At 37.5% G+C, this 21,337-nt stretch overlaps 1 protein-coding gene across 3 annotated transcripts in view; it reads left to right on the top strand.

Annotated features, from left to right (window-relative positions):
- Positions 1-5,913: 5,913 nt before the first annotated feature.
- Positions 5,914-21,337, top strand: part of LOC132112755 (serine-rich coiled-coil domain-containing protein 2-like) — a 31,775-nt gene continuing 16,351 nt past the window's right edge. For all 3 annotated transcript variants that reach the window (XM_059520399.1, XM_059520401.1, XM_059520400.1), the window contains exons 1-4: positions 5,914-7,026; positions 8,704-8,977; positions 9,102-9,310; positions 20,391-20,490. In XM_059520399.1, coding sequence (XP_059376382.1) covers positions 5,926-7,026; positions 8,704-8,977; positions 9,102-9,310; positions 20,391-20,490 — 1,684 coding nt within the window. In that variant the 5' untranslated portion in view covers positions 5,914-5,925. The remainder of the gene's footprint in view (positions 7,027-8,703; positions 8,978-9,101; positions 9,311-20,390; positions 20,491-21,337) is intronic.

Below are 21,337 nucleotides of genomic sequence, written 5' to 3'. Positions count from 1 at the left end.
TTGGCCTGTCTGGAGTTTCCACATGAAACAAACTCGGAAAGAAAATAAATTACAATTGTGTGAAACAATGTTTTATTCACTTATCCACTTAAAGTCTTGATTATTAAAAAACTTTATTTCATTATGGTTATCATATTTTGTGTGAATATAGCATAGTTGTTTTGTGAAGAGGTGAGTAATTGAACATTGCTGCCATGAATAATGCATCTCTTTATGTGTTTTTTTAAGAAGCTCCTTGTCCTTATGGACCACGCGAATAAAATAAAGAACACAGAGTGGCTCTGAAAGAATGAGAAACCTGTCGAGTCATCTGACTGTAAACTCTTTATTTTGTTGCTTGCATTAATAGAAAGGAGATTTTGCATTAACGTAAGTGGATTAGGTTTGTTAGGCTGAAAGATGAGCTTGAGAAACAGTAAAGGGCGGTTCTGTTCAGATTTGTTCCATGAGCGATTGTAGATCTATTTCCAGTCTCTTTTGTCTCTTGTATGCTCCTCTTAGTCTTTTGTGCATTACAGTGCAGTATTTATGCTGTTTGTTCATGCTGATGAAGTGACTTTGTTCAGCAGGATAAGGTTTTGCTGCTGAACGTTTTCTCTGCTGCAATCACACTTAATCACAATGTGCTCATTGTAATGGCCCATGTTACTGTGATTTACTTTCAAGGATCAGCTGTCTGATCCTTTGTTGTATTTAATAAAAAGGTTGAGACTAGGGTGTATTATAGTATCATTTGCTTATTTCTGATCTGATGCAATGAGGTCATATTTGGGGGGATGAATGTTATTTGAGGTTGAAAGTTCAGAGCAACTGTGTGTTACTCAGACTTGCATATCTACCTTTAAGATGCATCTTAAAGCAATTCCTCGAGAATAATAAGCATTTACCATGGCCGCCACTACAGTATATTCAAAATTAGCTTTAGTTCCATTTGATGTGCCTTGATGCTATTGGCTTATGATCACTGTCAGTCCATTTTGTATGTAGGAGTGTTAGCGTGAATAACCCCAGGCAACATCAGATATGTTCTGTTGGGTTTCTGGTTAGCTGCCTGTGCTTGTACAACATTGATTTATTTGAAGAGCATTGCTGAGGGCTGCTGTTACTAGCATCACTAGGTTCTCTAATTAAAAGTGTCTGCCTAAAGAGTTGCTAGGTCACATTATGCTAACAGATGTGAGGCTCAAGTCCAAATAATATGCCTAATAATTTTTAATATAGTAATTCAATGATGCTAATAAACTAAAAAAATCTTTGCTGTAATTCAGGGCAGTCAGCAGACTCTTGCCTAACTTTCCTGATCTTATTGCAAATGATTTATCAGTTCATTTACCCCCCCCCCCAAACAAAACTTTGGCCTTATAATCTAATAACAATCTCAAAGAGTCCAGACTGTCTGGACTCTTTGATAATGTTAAAACGAATGTCAAAGGAACATATTTATGCATTATTTTAGTAAACTCTAATTAGGTCCGGATAAATGTCTATATATTTTTTTTATAAATAAATACTATGCTATTATATAAATAATACGAAAATAGCATTGATGAAATACACATAGCTGGTGCAAACTACATTGAAGACTCCATGCAATTACTTCATTAGCACAGTTGTCTTTCCAATGCTGACATTTGAATCAGGAAATTGTGGCGGGACATTTCTCTAACAGTTTTAGTTCATCGCCGCTGTGAACCATGATTTTCTGCTTGCCATTGCTAGTCAGAAGTAGGTGAGGGGACGTTTGGGGGAGGGGATGTTCTCATTCTGGAGAGCATTTTATTGGACCATGATATTTTTGAATGCAGGTCAGGATGGCATCTTTGGTCTTTTTTTTTTTAAAGAGAACATTGTATTTAAAGTGTATATATGTTCAAATTAAATTGTCAAATTTTAGGAATACATAGCATATGGATGGTCTCAAAGGTAACACACGTGAACTTAAAGCCACAGAAACCCCATTTTTATTTAATATGGTCTTAAATTTTTGCGGACCCTGTTTGATGTGACTTTTTCTTATTTTGTGGTAAAAATATTATATATCTGCATTTATTTCGTAAAGGTGAGGCAGATGGGGGTTTTCTAAATTGGTTTAGTTAAACTAAACATGGTTCCATTTTACTAGTGCCAAATTTGAAATAAAATGGTTATCTTTTGTAGATCTCTCTGGCTTGCAGAATGAATACAGGCCTGCCAAAATTCGAGACATTCCCTTCAAAATCAAAATATAAGACATGCAGTTTTGGATCTTTACTTTGGTACCTTCTTCTGCCTTCATTTTGCACCAATCAAATATTAACAGGCTCTGAGATCCCATAGCTCTCCTCCAGACATATAACTGCATTTGTCTGGGTGTCTGGCCTGAATATGTCTGGGTCTGGAATAAACGCTCAGTGCGTAGGAGAAAATTGGCTTTAGTCTGTTCTGCCTTTCCAGTCACCCGATAGAAAAAAATAACATTCAGAAATATTGTCAAATGAAGAGCACACTTGTCCACACCACAAAGACAGTTATCTGTGAAAAGGTGGACTGTAATGCATTTAATCCAGCCCTCAAGCAGATCTGGCTTATCTCAATAAGCTGCTCTCTATGACAAAATCCCTACCTGTGCACACCTGAGGCCAGCTCAGCTGAAGATAGAAACGCTAGCTAACAATGTCAAACACTAGCTAACTCAATACAATGTGCATATCCTCTATATCAGCAAGGGCAAGTGCATTCAGTACAGAGCAGAAGTCAGACCGAAAGTTGACCGTGTCTAATTGATTTTAGTGTTGGGCCATCACATGCTGTGCACACATTATGTTTGCTCTATAGCCAACTGGGATAAGTGGTCCACTTGATAAAAGGCATTATTCTCTTCTTCCTTCTCTGAACTTTTTTACCTAAGCCTCAATAAATACACAAATAGTCTAGTGTGTAAGTTTGGACTGTACAAAATATGTCCTCTTTTATTATTGCTCCCATTTCACTCTGTGATTTTGCTGGCATTGGTTGTGGATGCTGCAGTGCTTTGTCATTAGTAGTTAATTGCAACAACAAATGTGATTTAATGGCAATAGTTTATCTGAAGAAACTGCTAGAGTTGATTTCCAACCCCATCAAATTCTGCTGTGTTTGATCTGAAGTGAATTGCCTGGTTTCCTTATTCTAGTTATCCTTGTCTCTTGGAGTCAGAAGGTAGTTTGCTGATGTGTTTTTATACTATTTGTGTGTGTCTTGAGATGCAGGTTTCCTCACAGTCTTTCAAGGACTGTTATAGTGACTTATTTGCTCTAGTCGACTGAGTTTTGTGTAGGAAGGAGCCAGCTGACAGATGGTCTGAGTGTTGCCATAGTAACCGCATCTATGACATCTGACCCTAGGCTTCAGTGATTATTACCCTCTTTTGTCCTCTAAAAGATATTTATGCAGTGGTTTATTCAGTACAGTAGCAGAGATTTTTCAAAAGATTATGTGGCATTTAAGGCCTTGAACCAAAACAACCAGCTCTGAAATGATTCACATTGCAAAATTCTTTTAAAAGAAGAAAGTGTTTAAAAATGGGAAATAGACTGTATTTACATATAGTACCTTTCAAAGGTTTGGGCCCAGTAAGATTTTTATTTTAAGTCTCTTATTCTCATTAATGTAGCATTTATTTGATAATGATTGACTTTTTTCATGATTCTTTAAGAATAGAAAGTTCAAAAGAACAGCAGTTTTTTTTTTAATATCTTTTTTGACATAAGTGTCTTTACGATCACTTGATCAAATTAAAACACCCTTGGTGAATAAATATATATTTTTTTATATTTAAGGAAACTCACTCAATTACTTCAGTTAAGGTGCTTTATCTCTGTAGCATAGGGAAGTGTAGTGTTTCATCGGGAACTTGGCAATTTCACTAGATCAAAAAAAAACAACAACATCTGGTCATAGAATCTGTGTGTGTTTTGACAACTGAAAACGTGAAATGTTGGGTAACGAGGCTTTAGTACGGTGTGTTGTGGCTGACCTTATATAGCAGAATAAAGAGGATTATAAAGCCTTGCCGTCTCTCTCTGTCCGTCCATTCGTTTATGTCGTGTGACTGCTAGTATAATCTCTCATCTCAGAATGTGGGTCAGTGTGTAAATAAAGGTCGCTATATTCTCTATATCCTCTCTTCCTCCATTGGTTTTGCACGCACCTCCCTCTTGTGTCAAACTCACAAACAGAAATCTGGACCCTCAAATCTGAACTGGTGCTCCGCTGGACCAAAATGTGATTACGGTTTATTTTTTATACTTGGTATCTTATCTTTTAGAATGAGGTTTGTGTTAAAGAATGAAACAAGACTCATTTCGATGAATACAGCTGGATTAGGACAGAATAAAGTGGGATATTAAAGAGACACCATTCATCTGGCCAGGATTTGGCTTTTAGCCTAGAACATCTCTCTCAAATATACTTGTTTGGTTTCCTTTTAGCCTTTGACATAATTTACTGAAAAAGAAATCAATATAGAGAAGAGTAAGTTCAATTAAAAAATGCAATGTGTTGCAGTTCCTAATGAAGTCAGCAGCAAACTGCAAGTAACAATATTGTTTAATAATCGCCAAACATGCATTAAAACATCCTTTGTGTTGTCTGCCATGACAGTACATGCATACCAGCACCATCATGAGCGTCCTGCTCATCCATTAAACACATCCTTTTTCCTCAGCCTGATTTAGCTGTGCTGTGAAACTTTCCAACCAGATCACATGATGTTTAAAAAAAAATTGCGTTATTCCAATCAAAAGTCAAAACAAAACAAAACCCTGCCACTCCTTTTCATGCCCTAGCTATTGTAAAACAGGAAGCGTACATTTGAAAACTGTGTTTTTGAGTTCTGACATTGTTTTGTGTGTTTGGCTATTTTGTAGAAGAGGTCGGGAGGATGTTATACTACAGGAAATACAGCATAAGGAAAACTAAAAGAAAAATGTTTGGTAATTTTCTACTAGGGCATTATTAGTTAAGTTTATGGATCTATTTTAACCCTGAAATGTAACACAATGCAAAATTACATTTCAGCAAATACAAAAACTGTATTTCAATACAGAAAATTCCTTCATCCAGACCCTATTTTTAAAGGTTTAAAGTAAAGGAGTAAATGTCTCCCTAGTAAATCAGTTTTGCATCTCACAGTTTTCTTGCTTTTTCTAGTAAAACACCTAAACTTAATGTATTTTAATTCTCAATTATGATATGATATTTTATATGGATTTTTATCTTAGGCAATGTAATAAAATACTGTATAATAGGAAATCCTGGGCCTGAGGAACATGGGTTGAGTTGTGTACAGTTTTTGCTTTTTCTTTTCATACTTTCACACAGAGGAACATTAATACAGCTACACAAACTAATTTACTTCAGTTGATTTAGTTGAGTTACTTAGATGCCGGACTAGAAGAACTACTGTAGGTGTCAGAGGTCCATGTACTGTAAATGTGATCATTTAGATGACTTATGAGACGCTGACCTTGTCCTGTTGATGTATTGTTTTTGTCCATTGTTCTGTTCCCTAAGAATAAAATGTAGTCATAGTATGTAATTCAGTCCAGTTCAAGGGATTTTACACTTCCTCATTATTCATGTTTTATTTCTTAAACACGTTTATCCCAAATTGATTAGTTCATTTTAAAGTAATAAATGTTAAAGTAATTAAAGCATGTGGTTTATTAAGTTATCTGATGACAAAAATCTTAATGCATAATAATGTTTAAATTATCAAATGCTGTTTGAGAAGTACTGTATAAAATATCACTCCACATGACAAATGGATTTCATGCCAAAATAATGAGTTTTTTGTGTTGACTAAGTTACAAGATTAAAACATTTTACAAAAAACGTACTCCTTTCTACTTGTGCCTCTTTCTCTTTAGGTCTCTTTTTTTTCATCCATGACTCTGCTGTTTGCTGATGGAACAAAAGGTCCTCAGTAAGTCCTCCATGGTGTCCAGATTGCCAAAATTTGGTGCCCGTCCTGTCAATGGTACCTCCTTATCCCTTCCCAATGGTACGACCCAGACTGCGCTCACTCAAGAGGGCAAGAATCCCCCAGCTAGGCCAAATGGTGTGGTCAGAGCCTCCTCCTACTCCATGAAATGGAGGAAGGATAGTGGTGGGCCGGTGGACCCTTCAAACCCAGTTGAGGGCACAATACCAGAAGAGAAGAAAGTTCGCTCCCAACATTCTCCAGGAAGTAGGGAGTTAAAAAGCCCTTCTACTACCGCATCCAAAGTGCACAGATCTGCTGCCTCATTGTCCACTGGAAGCCCCAAACCTGCACCCAAATCCCCTAAATCCATCCCGAGTCATAAACCAAAGCCTCAAAACTCTAAAATCACCCCAACCTCCAAAAGTCAGGACCTATCCCAAAAAAGCTCAGGCTCCAAGCCAACTCAAAATGGGACTTCATCTCTGGGGTCTTCACCGAGCCAAGCAAGTTCTTCAGGGCTTCAGCATCCAAGAGCAAACTCTAGCTCTACTCGAAGCACCTCCAGAGACCGTTTGTCCCAGTCCAACGACAGCCTCTCACGGCAGTTGCTCATGCCTGACTACATGGTGCGTTCTCAGAGCTTCACTCACTTCAAACAACTGCCCTCACCAACGTCCTCACCCATGACGCGCTCCTTCTCTTTCAACAAGGCAGTGGAGCTAGCCAAACCTCTTGCTAATACACAGCTTCGTCCTCCACGAACAGTTGGACTCCAATCTCCTTTGAGCTTAAGCAAAGGCCATCTAGTGTTCGGATTGGGTGGCCTGGGATTTGGAAAGGGGATAACAGATAGACTACCTGCTGGGACTCCTTCTTCAGAGAGTTTAACTCCTCCTAATTCAATAAAAAGGACTCTTCTGCCTAACTCTGTGCTGACAAATCCCTCATTACAGGCCTACAAGCTAAATCGACCAATTCCTTCCAAACTGCATTGCCCTCTAGTGGTTGGGAGGAGCCCAGTGGAAAGTGACGTTATAACTCCGCCTCTCACTCCCGAGTTGCTCCGTTGTGCCACAAAGAATGTGAGTGCCTGACTCTATAATTTATATTATCATACATAATTTAATATTTTGGATTACAGTCTAATATTGTGTGCAGTGGTTAAAGAAATAGTTTCCAAATGACTGACTGACTTCTGTGGCACATGAGAGAAGTAGCATTGTCAGATTTGTAATTTTACCACTATTCACAACTTTATTACTTATTAATTGTTGTTTATTTATTGTAATTGTTAGAAATGCCAAGGATCAGCATACCCCACCTAAAACTGATCGAGCAGACCAAACCTTATTTCGTAGAGACTTGAAACTTAGAGGGATAGTAGTACTCCCACTGCCTACAATGTCACCAAAGCTCGCCCCAATCAGCCTGACAGGGATGCTACAGCGATCAAAAGCAAAAATCGCTTGCAACTCCTGAATCACAGGCTCAAGTGTCTAATGTCGTTGGAATCGATTCTGAGCTTAGTTTTTAACAGCAGATTGTACTGCATGCATTAGAAACAATCATACTCTTCTTGCTTCCAGTTCCTTAAACACACCATGTGAATCTAAAATAATCATTCATAAACATTTTGAAGGTTTAAGCGAATTAAAAGAGTTTTCAGAGTGGGCTATGTTTAATTTTTTCTCATGTCATAAAAGCTGAGGTGCAAGTACATTTAACCCCTTACGTTACTCATTCTAAAACACAAGTGCTGTTCTTCATGAGCATTTGAGTGTGCGGTTAAAAACTAGCCTAGAGCACCATCTGCTGTTAAAAACTAAGCTCAGAATCGATTCCTGCGAATCGCGATGTATTATATCACAGAATGGATCCATGAATTGATTAATTGTCACACCCCTACTACACAAACATATGTCCTGTCAACATGAAATTGGTATGCAAGGTCTTTGTCCAATGTGCCACAAGTGTCTATAAGGCCATTTGAGTATTTCAAGAAAACTGGCTGGCATTGATCACCTATTAGACCAGGTTAGCATGCTAGATGGGCATGTTCGACTCATGGCCCTAAAGGTCTGTGGGAAATTTGAAAGAAATCGGCCTCTGGGGGTGATATCGCATTTTTCAAGGGCTTAAACTTATATTGTATATTGCGCGGTTTTTCACACAAACATATGATATTTATATCATATGATAGACATCTTTGCCTCTAGAACTACTGCTGTCAATCAAATTGTTCATTAATTATTCATGATTGTCTAAAAAGTGCGAACTTGTCCTAGGTTTTCAATCTTAATCAAACCATTGCAGTACAATACTCTGCACTTTCTAGATAAATAATTTTATACATACATAAAAAAAGATGACCTTTACACTTTGGTTAGCTATAACAGGGTCATTTTAAATGGGTAAAGCCAATTATACCCAAAAGCCTATAAATCCTAATCGAAAACTCGAAACTTCATGAAACTAGGTAAGCACATGCAACAGATGATTCTAAAAAAGCTGACAAGGTCTTCTGAAAATCAGACCATAGGTGGCACTATAACAGTCATAATTACCTGGATTTGCCAAAAATGCTTTACTTAGTCATTGATTTAGGTGTTTGAAGGCTTGCTAAATATGTATGGTCTTTAAATATTTGCTCTGCTGGAGCAAAAAGGGTATTTTGGTGCCACCAAAAGAGTAGTCAAACTATCAAAACGTGACTGCATTGCACTTAAATAGTTTTATTTCCTCTTTGTATATGTGAAAAGGCATCAGATTCCCCAGAGGAGCCTGTGACAGAGCTAGGACTGGATGGAAACCTCCGCTACACTGTGGAGGGAATGGAGGACATGTCTCTCTCTTCTGCGTCTTCTCTGGAGAGGAATGACACCAGTGAAGAGTTTCTAGATGACTTTGATAATCTAGGGGATCAGTTGCAGAATGGCATTCCTCAAAACAAATATGCTGTGGCCACACCCACCCAAACTCGCCTGCAGGGCCTCTTAAAAGAGACCATGGACTGGACTGGGATTGGTCTAGCGGGTATAGCTAAATATTTTTCATCTAATTCGTGCACTTATCTGACAAACAGTGCAGCGTTGATAATATTGTCCTATTGTGGCAAGCATTCAGTGTTTATGCTGTGTTATACTACGTCTCTTTTCAGGTGGCAAGGCAGATTTAATGGGTGGTCTGCTCCGTGGGCCGCCACTCATGTCCCCTGACATGGATCGTCATGCAACCTCCTCTCTGGAGCTCTCCCCCTCTAACAGCTCTGGAGGAACATACATGTGGGATGAGGAGGGCATGGAGCCGCTGGGGCACAACACACTCATACACCGTTGCAGCAGTTATGAGTCAGAGCTCAACAGCATTGTGAGTATACTCATACCCTCACAAAATTAGTTTGAACTACCCTTAGAAAAAGTACAGTGACGGAACTACGGTGTAGTGACGTCAAAACTATTACATTTTTGCATTTAATATTAGTTTTTCTACAAGCCCTAATGTACATTAAACGTTTAAATAAAGTACTTATAGTTAAGAATAAATCATAAAAATGTAGTGAATAAAGATAATTATTTTTTAATAATAATTATATTTTTGTAGTTGCTAATAACTATAATACTATGTATTTTTTGTTGCAGATAAGTTTTTTGATAATAATAATAATAATAACAACAATAAAATATTAAATATTGTTTAATGTGATAGTTTTTGCTTGTTTATTATTAGTATAATAATAATCATAATAATAATAATCATAATATTATTATTTACATTTATATTTGAATTTTATTTATGCATTTAGCATACACTTTTCTACAAGCTCCACTGTGCAGTAAGCAATGTACATTTAAATACATTGAAGATATAGTGAATAAAGAACTAGTAGCATTTTAATAATGATTTTTTTTGTTGCTAAGAACAATATTTATGATTTTATTTTTGACATAAGTTAATTTGTTTTTGCTTCTAATAATACAAATATTGTTTGATATGGTTGGTCTTGCTAATTTACTATTATTATAATTTTTTTGCCATGTTTTTGACTGCTAATAATACAAATAATAATAGTATTAATTCTTTGGACCTTCCGTTTCCAGTCCACCTTTAACCACACCTAAACTGTTCTCACATTATGAAACTAATGCAACATTGTGACTGAATGTGGCTTCTGCAAGACTTTCAGCAAGCTGTTCTGTTCCATACCCTGTGGGTGTTTGTTACCTTTCCTCTGCCGTGTGTTTTGATAAACGCTTCACTCCTGTGCTACTTGTTGCTGGTTATTTTGTGCACTTGTGTGTGTGTGACGGGATCTCTCTGTTCCTATCCTGCTAATTATATCTTTGCTAATTAGGGACTTCGGGTCCCACCATCTGAACAGAGGTCCTGTTCTATCTCTGCTGTTTCTAAAGCCCCTGATCAGGTGGGAATGCAAAACAGTGCCACTTAACCTGGTTGTGTTCTGATTCCATTCAGTGGAATGCAGAGAAAGAGGTTGTATGTGCAACACTCTGTAGAGCAGGCAGTGAAGATCACCAAATAAACCATTAGTGATGGAGCACACGTGCATGCTTTCTGGATCACATCCCTCTATAAGAACAACACCGACCATTTCAGAGAGTTAGAGCAATAGAATTTATGAAAGTGTATTTAAAAAACACCCGCCCCCCCACACGAATTTACAATAAGAAAAAATGCTGTGCTTCATATACAGTTTTGTTCAAAGGTTTGGGGTCAGTAAGATTAAAAAAAAAAATATTTAAAAAAAGTTTCTTATGCTCATCAAGGCTGCATTTATTTAATTAAAATACAGAAAAAAATAATTCTGTGAAATTTTATTGCAATTTAAAATAATGTTTCTTTATTAATAAACTTCTAAAATATAATTTCTTACTGTGAATTTTCAGCATAATTATTCAGTCTTCAGTGCCACGTGATCCTTCAGAAATCAATGTCGGAAAGTGTTGTGCTGCTTAGTATTTTTTGGGACCTTTGATACTTTTTCCAGGATTCTTTGATAAATCAAAAGTTAAAAAGAGCCTTGTTTATTCCTAATTGTAATTTTGTGTTACAATATACACTACTGTTCACAAGTTTGGGGTCAAGTTTTTATTTTTAAGAAATTAAGACTTTTTTCCTAGCAAAGACCTGTTAAATAGATAAAAAAAAAAAGTGATAGTAAAGACTTCTGTTGTTAGAAAACAATTCGATTTGGAATAAATTATATCCTTTTAAACTTTTTTAAAAATCCAAACAAGAGTTTAAATACTGGTAATAAATCCTCATATTATAATGATCTCTGAAGGATCATGTGACACTGAAGACTGGAGTAATGGCTGCTGAAAATTCAGTATTACTGTTTTTCTGTATTTTTGATCAAATACGGTCTTGTTGAGCATAAGAGACTCCATAAAAAAACAAACATTACAAATCTTACTGATCCTCACTGAGGCTGTATGAGTGATCCGATTTCTCCTGTAGCAGATACACAAATGCACCCACACACACAGACGTGCTGACTTGACTCTGGCTTCAGACATTATGTAATCGAGGCATATATACATTTAAGTGCAGCTGAGTCATTATCATACTTGAGTGGGTTGTTCCTCTGATGTAGTTGTATGGAGTGGAGGAGGAGTTCAGTTTATGTAATGGACTGCATTTCAGATTGAGCTGGGCTTTAAGTGACATCTTGTGGGCTACTGTAGGTACTGCACGTTTCTTGTTTGTGGTGCTTCTTAAAACAAGCTTCACCAAAAAAAGTATTAATTTGATGCATAACTTTTCCTGGATCTTAAGGAAGCGTCTTTGTGAATCCTCAAGGAAATCAAGGGCAGTCACATGCACAGTAATAGAATGATTAATTCGATCTCCTTTAGCTCCTTGAGCTGTCCTACCTTTAAGACCCCTTTGCTCTAATGGATACTGAAACAGAGTCTGTGCTTTATTTAGAGCTCGTCTGATGTGATCTTACCCTTAACAGGACCAGGTGATGTAATGCCAGTCTTTATTTGGAGGTTGCAACTTGCAATGTATAAGAAGGTGGTTTGAGTTTAAAAGTTTGGTTTAGTTTAGGTCTGAATACAATTTAATGCTGTGTATTGCAGAATTAAGTTTTTTTTTTAAATTCTATAACAAACTTCATAATTACATTTACTTACATTTATTAAAAATAGTTAGTCATGGAATGCCCTTAAAAAATTAAACTGCAGAACGTTGTGTTTTCTAATACAGTACATGCATGAAGCATTGAGCTCCTGGCGCCAGGGTTCAGAGTCCAAAGTGCAAGGAAAATCTGCACTGCAATAGTGTTATTTGCTAGTTGCTTAGTAACATTTTTATGAATTTTTACAAGGCATGTGACAGTGCAATACGTACAACAAATGTCTTCCCAATTTTATAATGCAAACCATTTATAAATCTGCTGTTGTCAACAAAAAGAAGCACTGAGATCTTCCTGTGGGTTTCTGCCAAAATAAAAGCAGAGAAAACGCTAGAACTCCATCATTAATTAATCTTATTATTGTAATTTTACTGTTGTTGTGTAAAATAAAACAAAAAATACAATAATAAGGATAATAATTACAACAGCTCTATGAATACATTTATTATAGCATTCACACATAGTGTTCAGACTGGGATCTGTAATATTTTCAAATGTTTTAAAAGAAGTCCCTTCTGCTCACCAAGGGTGCATTTATTTGTATAGTAAAAATGCTTGCCTGATTCAAGAAGGGGTTTAATGGCCAAAAAGTACTATTTTACAAACTTATTAATTTTAGGTTAAATTGTGTTTTATTGGTATAACATCTGCTAGAATGTTAAAATATAAAATAAAGTAAATAATTTTAAAGCACATTTTGGCTATTTAATTTATGCAATGGAGAAAAACATGGGGAAATAAATTTGCCCCAGTGTTTCATTTTGTTCGGCTTCAGCCAAGAATTTTCATTTCGGTGTATCCCTGTTGAAAGATGAAAGCAGTGAACATTTAGTCTTAAAAAACAACAAAAAATAAAAATAAAATAAATAAATAATATATATATATATATATATATATATATATATATATATATATATATATATATATATATATATATATATATATATATATATATATATATATATATATATATATATATAATTTATTTATATATAATTTATTTATTTATTTTTCTCACTATTTTAAAGAATGTCACCTTCATTGTATTGTGGTGATTCATTCAGTAACAGGTTTGTGATACACTGCTAAATATAACACTTTTTGATCTGATTTATAATCAAATGCTTTTTTTTTATAATGCTTTTTTTTTTGGACGAGTTACGACTTCGCATCACCAACAGTAAGAGACTTTTGGACTGCAATGTCATGGTTTTCACAGAAACATGGCTACACAGCGACGTACCCAATAATGCTTAACGCTAGAGCTAGCCAGGTGCTACACGCTCCGGGCAGATAGAACGGCAGATGACTCCTGTAAGACAAGAGGTGGTGGATTGTGCATTTATGTCAACAAAGCTTGGTGTATGAACACTGTCATTGTTGGGAGACACTGCTCAGCTAACCTAGAGTTTCTCATGGTTAAATGTAGACCTTTTTATCTGCCGCGGGAGTTCACTTCCACCATAATAACCGCAGTCTATATTCCACTGGATGCTAATGCCAAGCTTGCTTTGAACGAACTTCATGCAGCCATTAGTAAACAACAGACTGCTCACCCGGAGGCTGCTTTTGTCGCGGGTGATTTTAATCACTGCAAATTAAAGACAGTGCTCCCCAAATTCCACCAGCATGTTTCCTGCCACACCAGAGGAGACAAAACTTTGGATCATGTTTACACAAACATTGATGGAGCTTACAACGCGACCCCCCCTCCCCCACCTCGGACAGTCTGATCACCTTTCTTTGTTTCTTACCCCTAAGTATTCACCCCTCATCAACTGTGTGAAACCATCAGTGAGGACCATCAAAGTGTGGCCAACTGGAGCAGACTCTTTACTTCAGGACAGGTTTCAACACACTGACTGGAGTATGTTGGCTTCTCAGGCTGCCTGTGGCTCTCACACGGACATTGATATCTACACCTCCTCTGTACTGGATCACAGCAACACCACCATTGACAGTGTTACAACAGAAAAACAGATAACAACATACCCTAATCAGAAGCCATGGATGAACAAGGAGGTGCGACTTCTGCTGAAAGCCCGCAACACTGCCTTCAGGTCAGATGACGCTCAGGCCTATAGTAAATCCAGGGCTAACCTGAAAAAGGCCATCAAAAAGGCCAAGTACTGCGACAAGCTGAAGGTAGAGGAACATTTTTCTAACTCTGACCCCCGACGCATGTGGCAGGGCATCCAGGTCATCAGTGACTACAAGTCAAGCAACTCCACTCCAACGGTCACGGACGTCTCCTTCCTGAACAAGCTAAATGACTTTTATGCTCGCTTCAACAGCGACAGCAAGGAGACGGCCACCAAAATCTCACCTTCAGCAGACCACCAACCCCTTAAACTCACCTCCACAGATGTCCACACTGCACTGAGCCGGATCAACGCACGCAAGGCTGCTGGCCCGGATGGCATTCCTGGACGTGTGCTTAGGGCATGTGCTGAGCAGCTTGCGGGGGTCTTCACAGACATTTTCAACCTGTCCCTCACCCAAGCAACTGTGCCAACATGTTTTAAGTCCACATCCATTGTGCCAGTACCAAAAAACTCCTCCCCAATGTGCCTGAATGACTATCGCCCCGTAGCACTCACACCCATCATCAAGAAGTGCTTTAAGCGGCTGGTCCTAGCACACCTCAAAGACTGCCTCCCACCCACAATGGGACCCACACCAATTTGCCTACCGCAGAAATAGGAGCACAGAGGATGCAGTATGCACAGTGCTGCACTCTGCACTCACACACTTGGACAATAACAACACATATGTACGGATGTTGTTTGTTGACTTCAGTTCAGCATTTAACACCGTCATTCCCTCCAAGCTGACCACAAAACTTGGAGACCTGGACATTAACACCTCCCTCTGCAACTGGATTATGGACTTTCTGACCAACAGACCTCAGCATGTTAGGTCAGGCCACAACCACTCCACCACCATCACACTCAACACCGGTGTACCACAGGGCTGTGTGCTGAGCCCATTCCTTTACTCCCTCTACACCCACGACTGCAAGCCTGTGCATGGATCCAACTCCAACGGTGTTGGACAACGATGAGACTGCCTACAGGGAAGAGGTACAGCACCTGGCCACATGGTGTGCTGACAATAACCTGCTCCTTAACACCACTAAGACAAAGGAGCTCATTGTGGACTTCAGGAAGAAAAAAGGAGGCACGCATGACCCCATCCACATTAACGGTATGGTTGTTGAACGTGTCTCCAGCTTCAAGTTCCTGGGAACAACCATCTCGGAGGAACTGTCCTGGACTACACACACCTCCAGCCTGGTCAAGAAGGCTCACCAGCGCCTCTTCTTCCTCAGGACACTGAAGAAGAACCAGCTGTCTTCAGCCATCCTGGTGAACTTCTACCGGTGTGCGATCGAGAGCATCCTGACCAGTTGCATCACAGTCTGGTATGGTAACTGCTCAGTGGCTGACCGCAAAGCACTGCAGAGGGTAGTGAAAACTGCCCAACGCATCACAGGGACACCACTTCCTGCTATTGAGGACATCCAGAGGAAACGCTGTCTACGTCAAGCTCGCAGCATTCTTAAGGACTCCTCTCACCCTGACCATAGACTGTTTAACCTCCTGCCCTCCAGGAGGCGCTTCAGGAGCCTCCGGACAAGGACCACAAGATTCAGGAACAGCTTTTTCCTTACAGCTGTCTCCTTACTGAACTCTGCCCTCTGACACCACCCCACACCACACACACAGACTCCTCCCCCACATCACCACTGCATCTGACTGATTTATTTATTTATTTACAACAAGCAAAAAACAGTAAACTTGTTATTACTTGCACTACTGTCTGTTCATCCAGAAACACTGAGTAATCCATTTGCACACTGAAATATTTTCTATGCACTGTACTGTCCATTGCACTAGTGTAAATTGTTCATATGTTCATAGTTCTGCCTATAGTGTACATACACTTTTACATAATCCATCTGTATAGTATGTTCATAGTACACCTACCTGTATATCATGCTTATAGTATTTAAAATCTGTAAATTATGTCCATAATACTTATATGTATAGTTATTGTACATATTATAGACCTTGTATATTCTGTACTTACTGTACTCACTTCTGGTTAGATGCTAACTGCATTTCGTTGCCTTGTACCTTACATGTGCAGTGACAATAAAGTTGAATCTAATTTAATCTAATCTTAATGTTGGGTGTAGTTTACAAATTCATGAACTAGAGTGAGAAGTGCAAAAAAATGTGCAAAAAAAGAAGTGCAAAAAAAAAAGTATGGTTTGGGTTTTTTTGTCAGGATTTTTTTTTTTTTTGGTGATGCATTGCTATTAAAATTCTTTCTGTACTTAGGGCCACGAGGGGGCAGTATGGATTCAAGAGAAGCAAGCTATTGTTTCTTTCCTTACATTGTATACTCATTGTAGAAATTGTATTGCATAACCATTGTGTGTTTTATCTCATTTAGGCTCTTTTTAAGGGTTGTTTGTTTGTTCTAAATAAGGTCTGTCTTGCAGGAGGCAATTAAAGGCCAATTCATTAGCTGCTAAATGATCTAGGTGCAGAAGCCTTTGTTTTTAACACAGTAAGTGATTCTGAGACATGCTTTTATCTGCTGCTGTTTCAGCTTTAATTAGCTGAGATTTATAGAGCGTTGTTTAAGCTTTACCTTTTGCTAACCTCACTAATACATGTAAACAGGATTTGTATAATTTTTATAAATATTTAACATCTCTAATCAGCTCTTAATTTATTAGGCTAACTGGTTTATTGACTTTCTTATTTTGCTTGACCTCCTTGAGACCTGTGATTCATAATGGCTTTTCTTTCACACAGCCACCACACTCTGAGTCTCAGAGCTTGTGTTTTGTGTGCAATGCTTGACAGAGCTCTGTGTGGCTCTACCAGTATGTGAAATCGAATCTAATACACATATTCAGGGTGACAGGAACACAAACTGAAAGCTGAAAAGCTGTTTAGTCTCGGGCAGTGATGAAGCGTGGACACATTTTTTCCATTCTGAGGTGATGGCGGTGTTCTGAATGCATGACACTAAAACATTGAAGCTAGTGTTTGCTGGGGAAAGAGATCTAAACTGTATTTAAAATTGTGAAACCGGCATAAATTTATTATGTACAATAAAAGAAATATTAATTGCCCATTTAAAAACTACACTAATTCATTCAACATTCAAATATGAATATTATAAAAATACATGAATCAAAGTGTCATGACATTTGTAACTATTTGTACTAATTATATTTTAGAATGCAGTAAATCTAAATTTTTTTACAAAGTGTTTTTGACCATAAACATAAACAAAATAAATATACTTAATGAAAATAAATGAATACAAATCTCTCTTGATGAATTAGTATTCATTTCTTAACATTAATAAACCTCACTTACATGAACCTTTGTATTTTGTATATAAATATATATTTATGCATGTATGTATTTGTTTATATATATATATAACTTTGTTTATATATACATGCACACTGACCTCTTTTTAAATTATAATTGAAAGTTTGGCTCTGTTCAAAGTATGTCTGTAGGTGTCTGAGTAATTGTGTCCTGTATGTAATATAAATGATTCAGGAATTCAAACACATTCCTTTTGTTCCCGCCAAATATGATGTTTCACTCCCGAGCACGCCACTAAGATTGTGTGAAATGTGATCAGGATTCTGTGCTTGTCCGATAGGACCTTTCTTAAATGTTATCTGAGGTTCTGTCTGTATCAGTGAGGCTCTAAAGAGACCTTTAATCCGATCTTCCCGGCTGATTCGCGCAGGCCTATGTGAAATGGGCTGCGGTATTCTGGCTCTTTCAGCACAGGAGGAGAGTGCTGATGGGGCTTGGGCTGCGTGTCTAAGCTGCCGTCCGGCGCAGTGAAATGTCATTTCCTCTGAAGCAACCTGCCGTGACTAAGCCCCTTTATACATGGAGAGAGTCAGAGAGAGAGAAAGAGAGAGGGACCTGAGAGAGTACGTGTGTAGGTGAAGTGTATCAACTCTGGCTGCTTTGAATACACATTTTGTGTACACTTGTAAGCCAGTATGTTGTGTGTGTGTGTGTGTATGTATTAATGTCCAGGAGAGGGGCCTATCTCTCAAGTACATATTTTTATGATAGATGGGGTTGAAGGACATCTTGTCAGCTTAGATGACTTGAGAAATTTTTTGTTCTGTGAATGTATCGCAGTGATTGATAATGTTTTCTAAAGTATGCTGAGAGCATATTTGTACTGCGGTTCTTTCCCCAGCTGCCTGCTGTATATGAAATATGGGAAATTATGCAGGAAGTTTGATAATGTACTGTTATTTTTGCAAGAAAGTCCCCCATTTAGAAAAGCCAATGTATTTAACATAGCTTGAAGCGGTAGTTCAGCCAGAAATGAAAATTCCGTCATCATTTACTCCACACTGTGGAAAAACAAAAGAAGATTTTTCTTAAGGAATATCCTGGCTATTATTTTCAAAATAATGAAAATGAATGATGTCCAGGACTCTTAAGCACCAAAATGACAAAAAAAGTGTGGTCTATAAGATTCATGCACACTATTAAATGTCTTCCAGCCATTTTGTGGGATAAAAAGGCAGTAGTAGTCATTATAAAGTCATTTAACTTTGAAAATCTTGACTTTGCCTTGACTGTCTTTAAGCAGTTAATGACAGAAGTAGCAATGTCTGATTTTTGAATGAATCATTAGATAGTGTAAAATCTTTTTAATCAGTCTGCTGATCATCGTTCTGAAAAGCGAGGTGTGCTCTAATTGGCCAATTGGTGCGTTGTGATTGGCTGAATGCCTTAAGCGTGTGACAGAAATGTTATGCCCCTTAACATACTGTTAACAATAAAACCCATTACAAACAAGGCATTTGTTGCATCCAGTAAGGACATAATTATGGATTATAATTACATATTTTGTGGAGGAAACTGTCCTCATCCTCCATAAAATGTCCTGCACACATCTGAATATTTGGATTGAAATGTTCTGGAACGTGTGTCGGTATCGAGGGGGTCCCCAGTTAAAATTTGCGTTCCAGGGGATAAATATCTTGAGTAAACTATTTATTTAATAATAGTTTCAATGTAATATGAAGTAACAAGCTTTTGAAAGTCTCTTATGCTCACTAGGGCTGCATTTGTTTGATTAAAAATACATTAAAATCCGTAATACTAAATCTTCAGCAGGCATTATTCCAGTCTTTAGTGTCACATAATTCTCCAGAATTTCTCATTATCATGATTTAAAAAGCTGTATTTTAAAACAGCATAACGGTTAAATCACACAAAGGGCACAGGTTCGAACCACAGTAGGGTTTAGCTGAAGGGGTACCAAGAATTATTCCCAGGATTGAACCTTTGAACAAGACACTTAACCCACCATTGATTTATAGTAAATGTCCCTGCAATTAGTGCAATGTTAAGCATTTGTTAAATGTCAAGTGACTAATTAAAAAAACAATTGTTTTCAAGACCTGCTTCTAGAAGTCCAATTTATGTAAATGTATCACCAAGAAGCAATTTTTTTCTCTGTGCAAACAAATGGTTAAATGACTAGATAAATTATGGTAATATGCAGTATTTTTTGTATGTTTTGGAAATGATGAATCATAAAATAGATGAGCTAAATATCCTTTCAATTGGTTCCAGGTCTTTAACACTCACTCCTGCTTTCAAATTTTACTCCTAACCTCAAAATCAATTCAGAGCGGTTCTTGAGAACGAGTCTTTTAAGATGAGTCCCATCAGAGTAATTTCTTTGCTTGGTACAAATCAAAGCTAAGCCGTGAGGCCTTGTTTTATGGTATTTCTTACCAATATTTTAGCACATAGAAATATGGAGAACATCTTTTTTCAAAGAGCTTATTTTCTTTTGAACTCTCCGTGCCGGGCTTGATATTCAGAATCACTTTAAAATGCATTAAAAAGCACCCCAAAAGCTGATAACTGCCCCTTGTGCGTCTGCCACACAGTTTGAAATGTCCTCTTTCAGTTTCTGTCTGAGGACAAATTGAGGTTTTGTTGAGGCATATTGATTTCCACCTTGGCATGCTTTTGCATTTTTACATAATCAGATGGCCTGGAAAGTTATGCTCTTCATGTGAAGCGAAAAACGTTTTGTTTGTATTCATGTAGCATCTAGTGGCTGTATCTATGTATTTCCTTTCTTTTATGTGATCGTCCTTTCATAAACAGTGCGGATGAATTTCGTAAACGTGATGCAGTTTCCCATCTCTATTTCACACACTCTCTCTCTCATTTGGTTGTTTCTCATGCACAGGGCATTCTGAACAACTTGGATAACACTGGCTCATGTGATCTGGAAAATGATGACCTCATGCTTGATGTGGATCTGCCAGAGGACGGGGCCTTACTCCATGGTTAGTACACACACCGTAATTGAGTAGTATAACCAGCGATCATTCAATAAACCAAAACTGCCGCCTTATTTGACATCTAAATTGCTTACAAATATGGAAAGTTTAATATAATCATCTCTGCATCACCATTCTCTCAAAACGTGTAGATCTGGTTAATAAATTACTAAATAAATGAATGTCTGTCTTATTGTTTTGAACACATTGAATTTGTAATATAATCATCCTTGTGTTTATCTTTGATTTACGTATTAATTCATCTTCCGTTTGTAAAAATGATAGCTGATCAAATTTAATCATGTTGATTGATCACTGCCAAGTGCGAGTGAAAATCGTGAACTATTTTGAATGTGAATGACTTCTGTACAGATGGCCATGTCAGAGTTTCCTGCAGCTCAGTGTGGTTTTAATGAATTAAATGTGATGAAGACATTGAATTCAGTTTATCAGCATAGAATTCAGTATTTGATTCAGTGTCTTTTTGTATTTGAATTCATATTTTGTGGAATGTAAAGTTGTAGAGACATGGCCTGCGAACCCAGGACTTATTTTCCAGCAGCCTGTTTTTTTATGTTATGTATTATTTTTCAAGAGAAGTGCTTTTTCTGGATTATTTATTACACGACTGCTGGCTGTTGTTTGGAGCTTTAGTTTTTGATATGGTTGATGGATGAATTGAGTTAAAGCTTAATAAAGATGGTTACTTTCCCCCCAGCAAAAACGTATAGGAAAATAACCTAAAATAGAAGCTCAGAATAACTATTTCATATGAACTATTTTAAGTTTTTCTTCATTTTTAGTCACCTTTTGACTTCTGTGCAGTTCATTAATTAGTGGTGTAATGTGACAT

The sequence above is a fragment of the Carassius carassius genome, chromosome 32, assembly GCF_963082965.1.
Source record: "Carassius carassius chromosome 32, fCarCar2.1, whole genome shotgun sequence".
Classification (NCBI taxonomy): Eukaryota; Metazoa; Chordata; class Actinopteri; order Cypriniformes; family Cyprinidae; genus Carassius; species Carassius carassius.
This window is presented reverse-complemented; position numbering and strand designations above follow the sequence as displayed.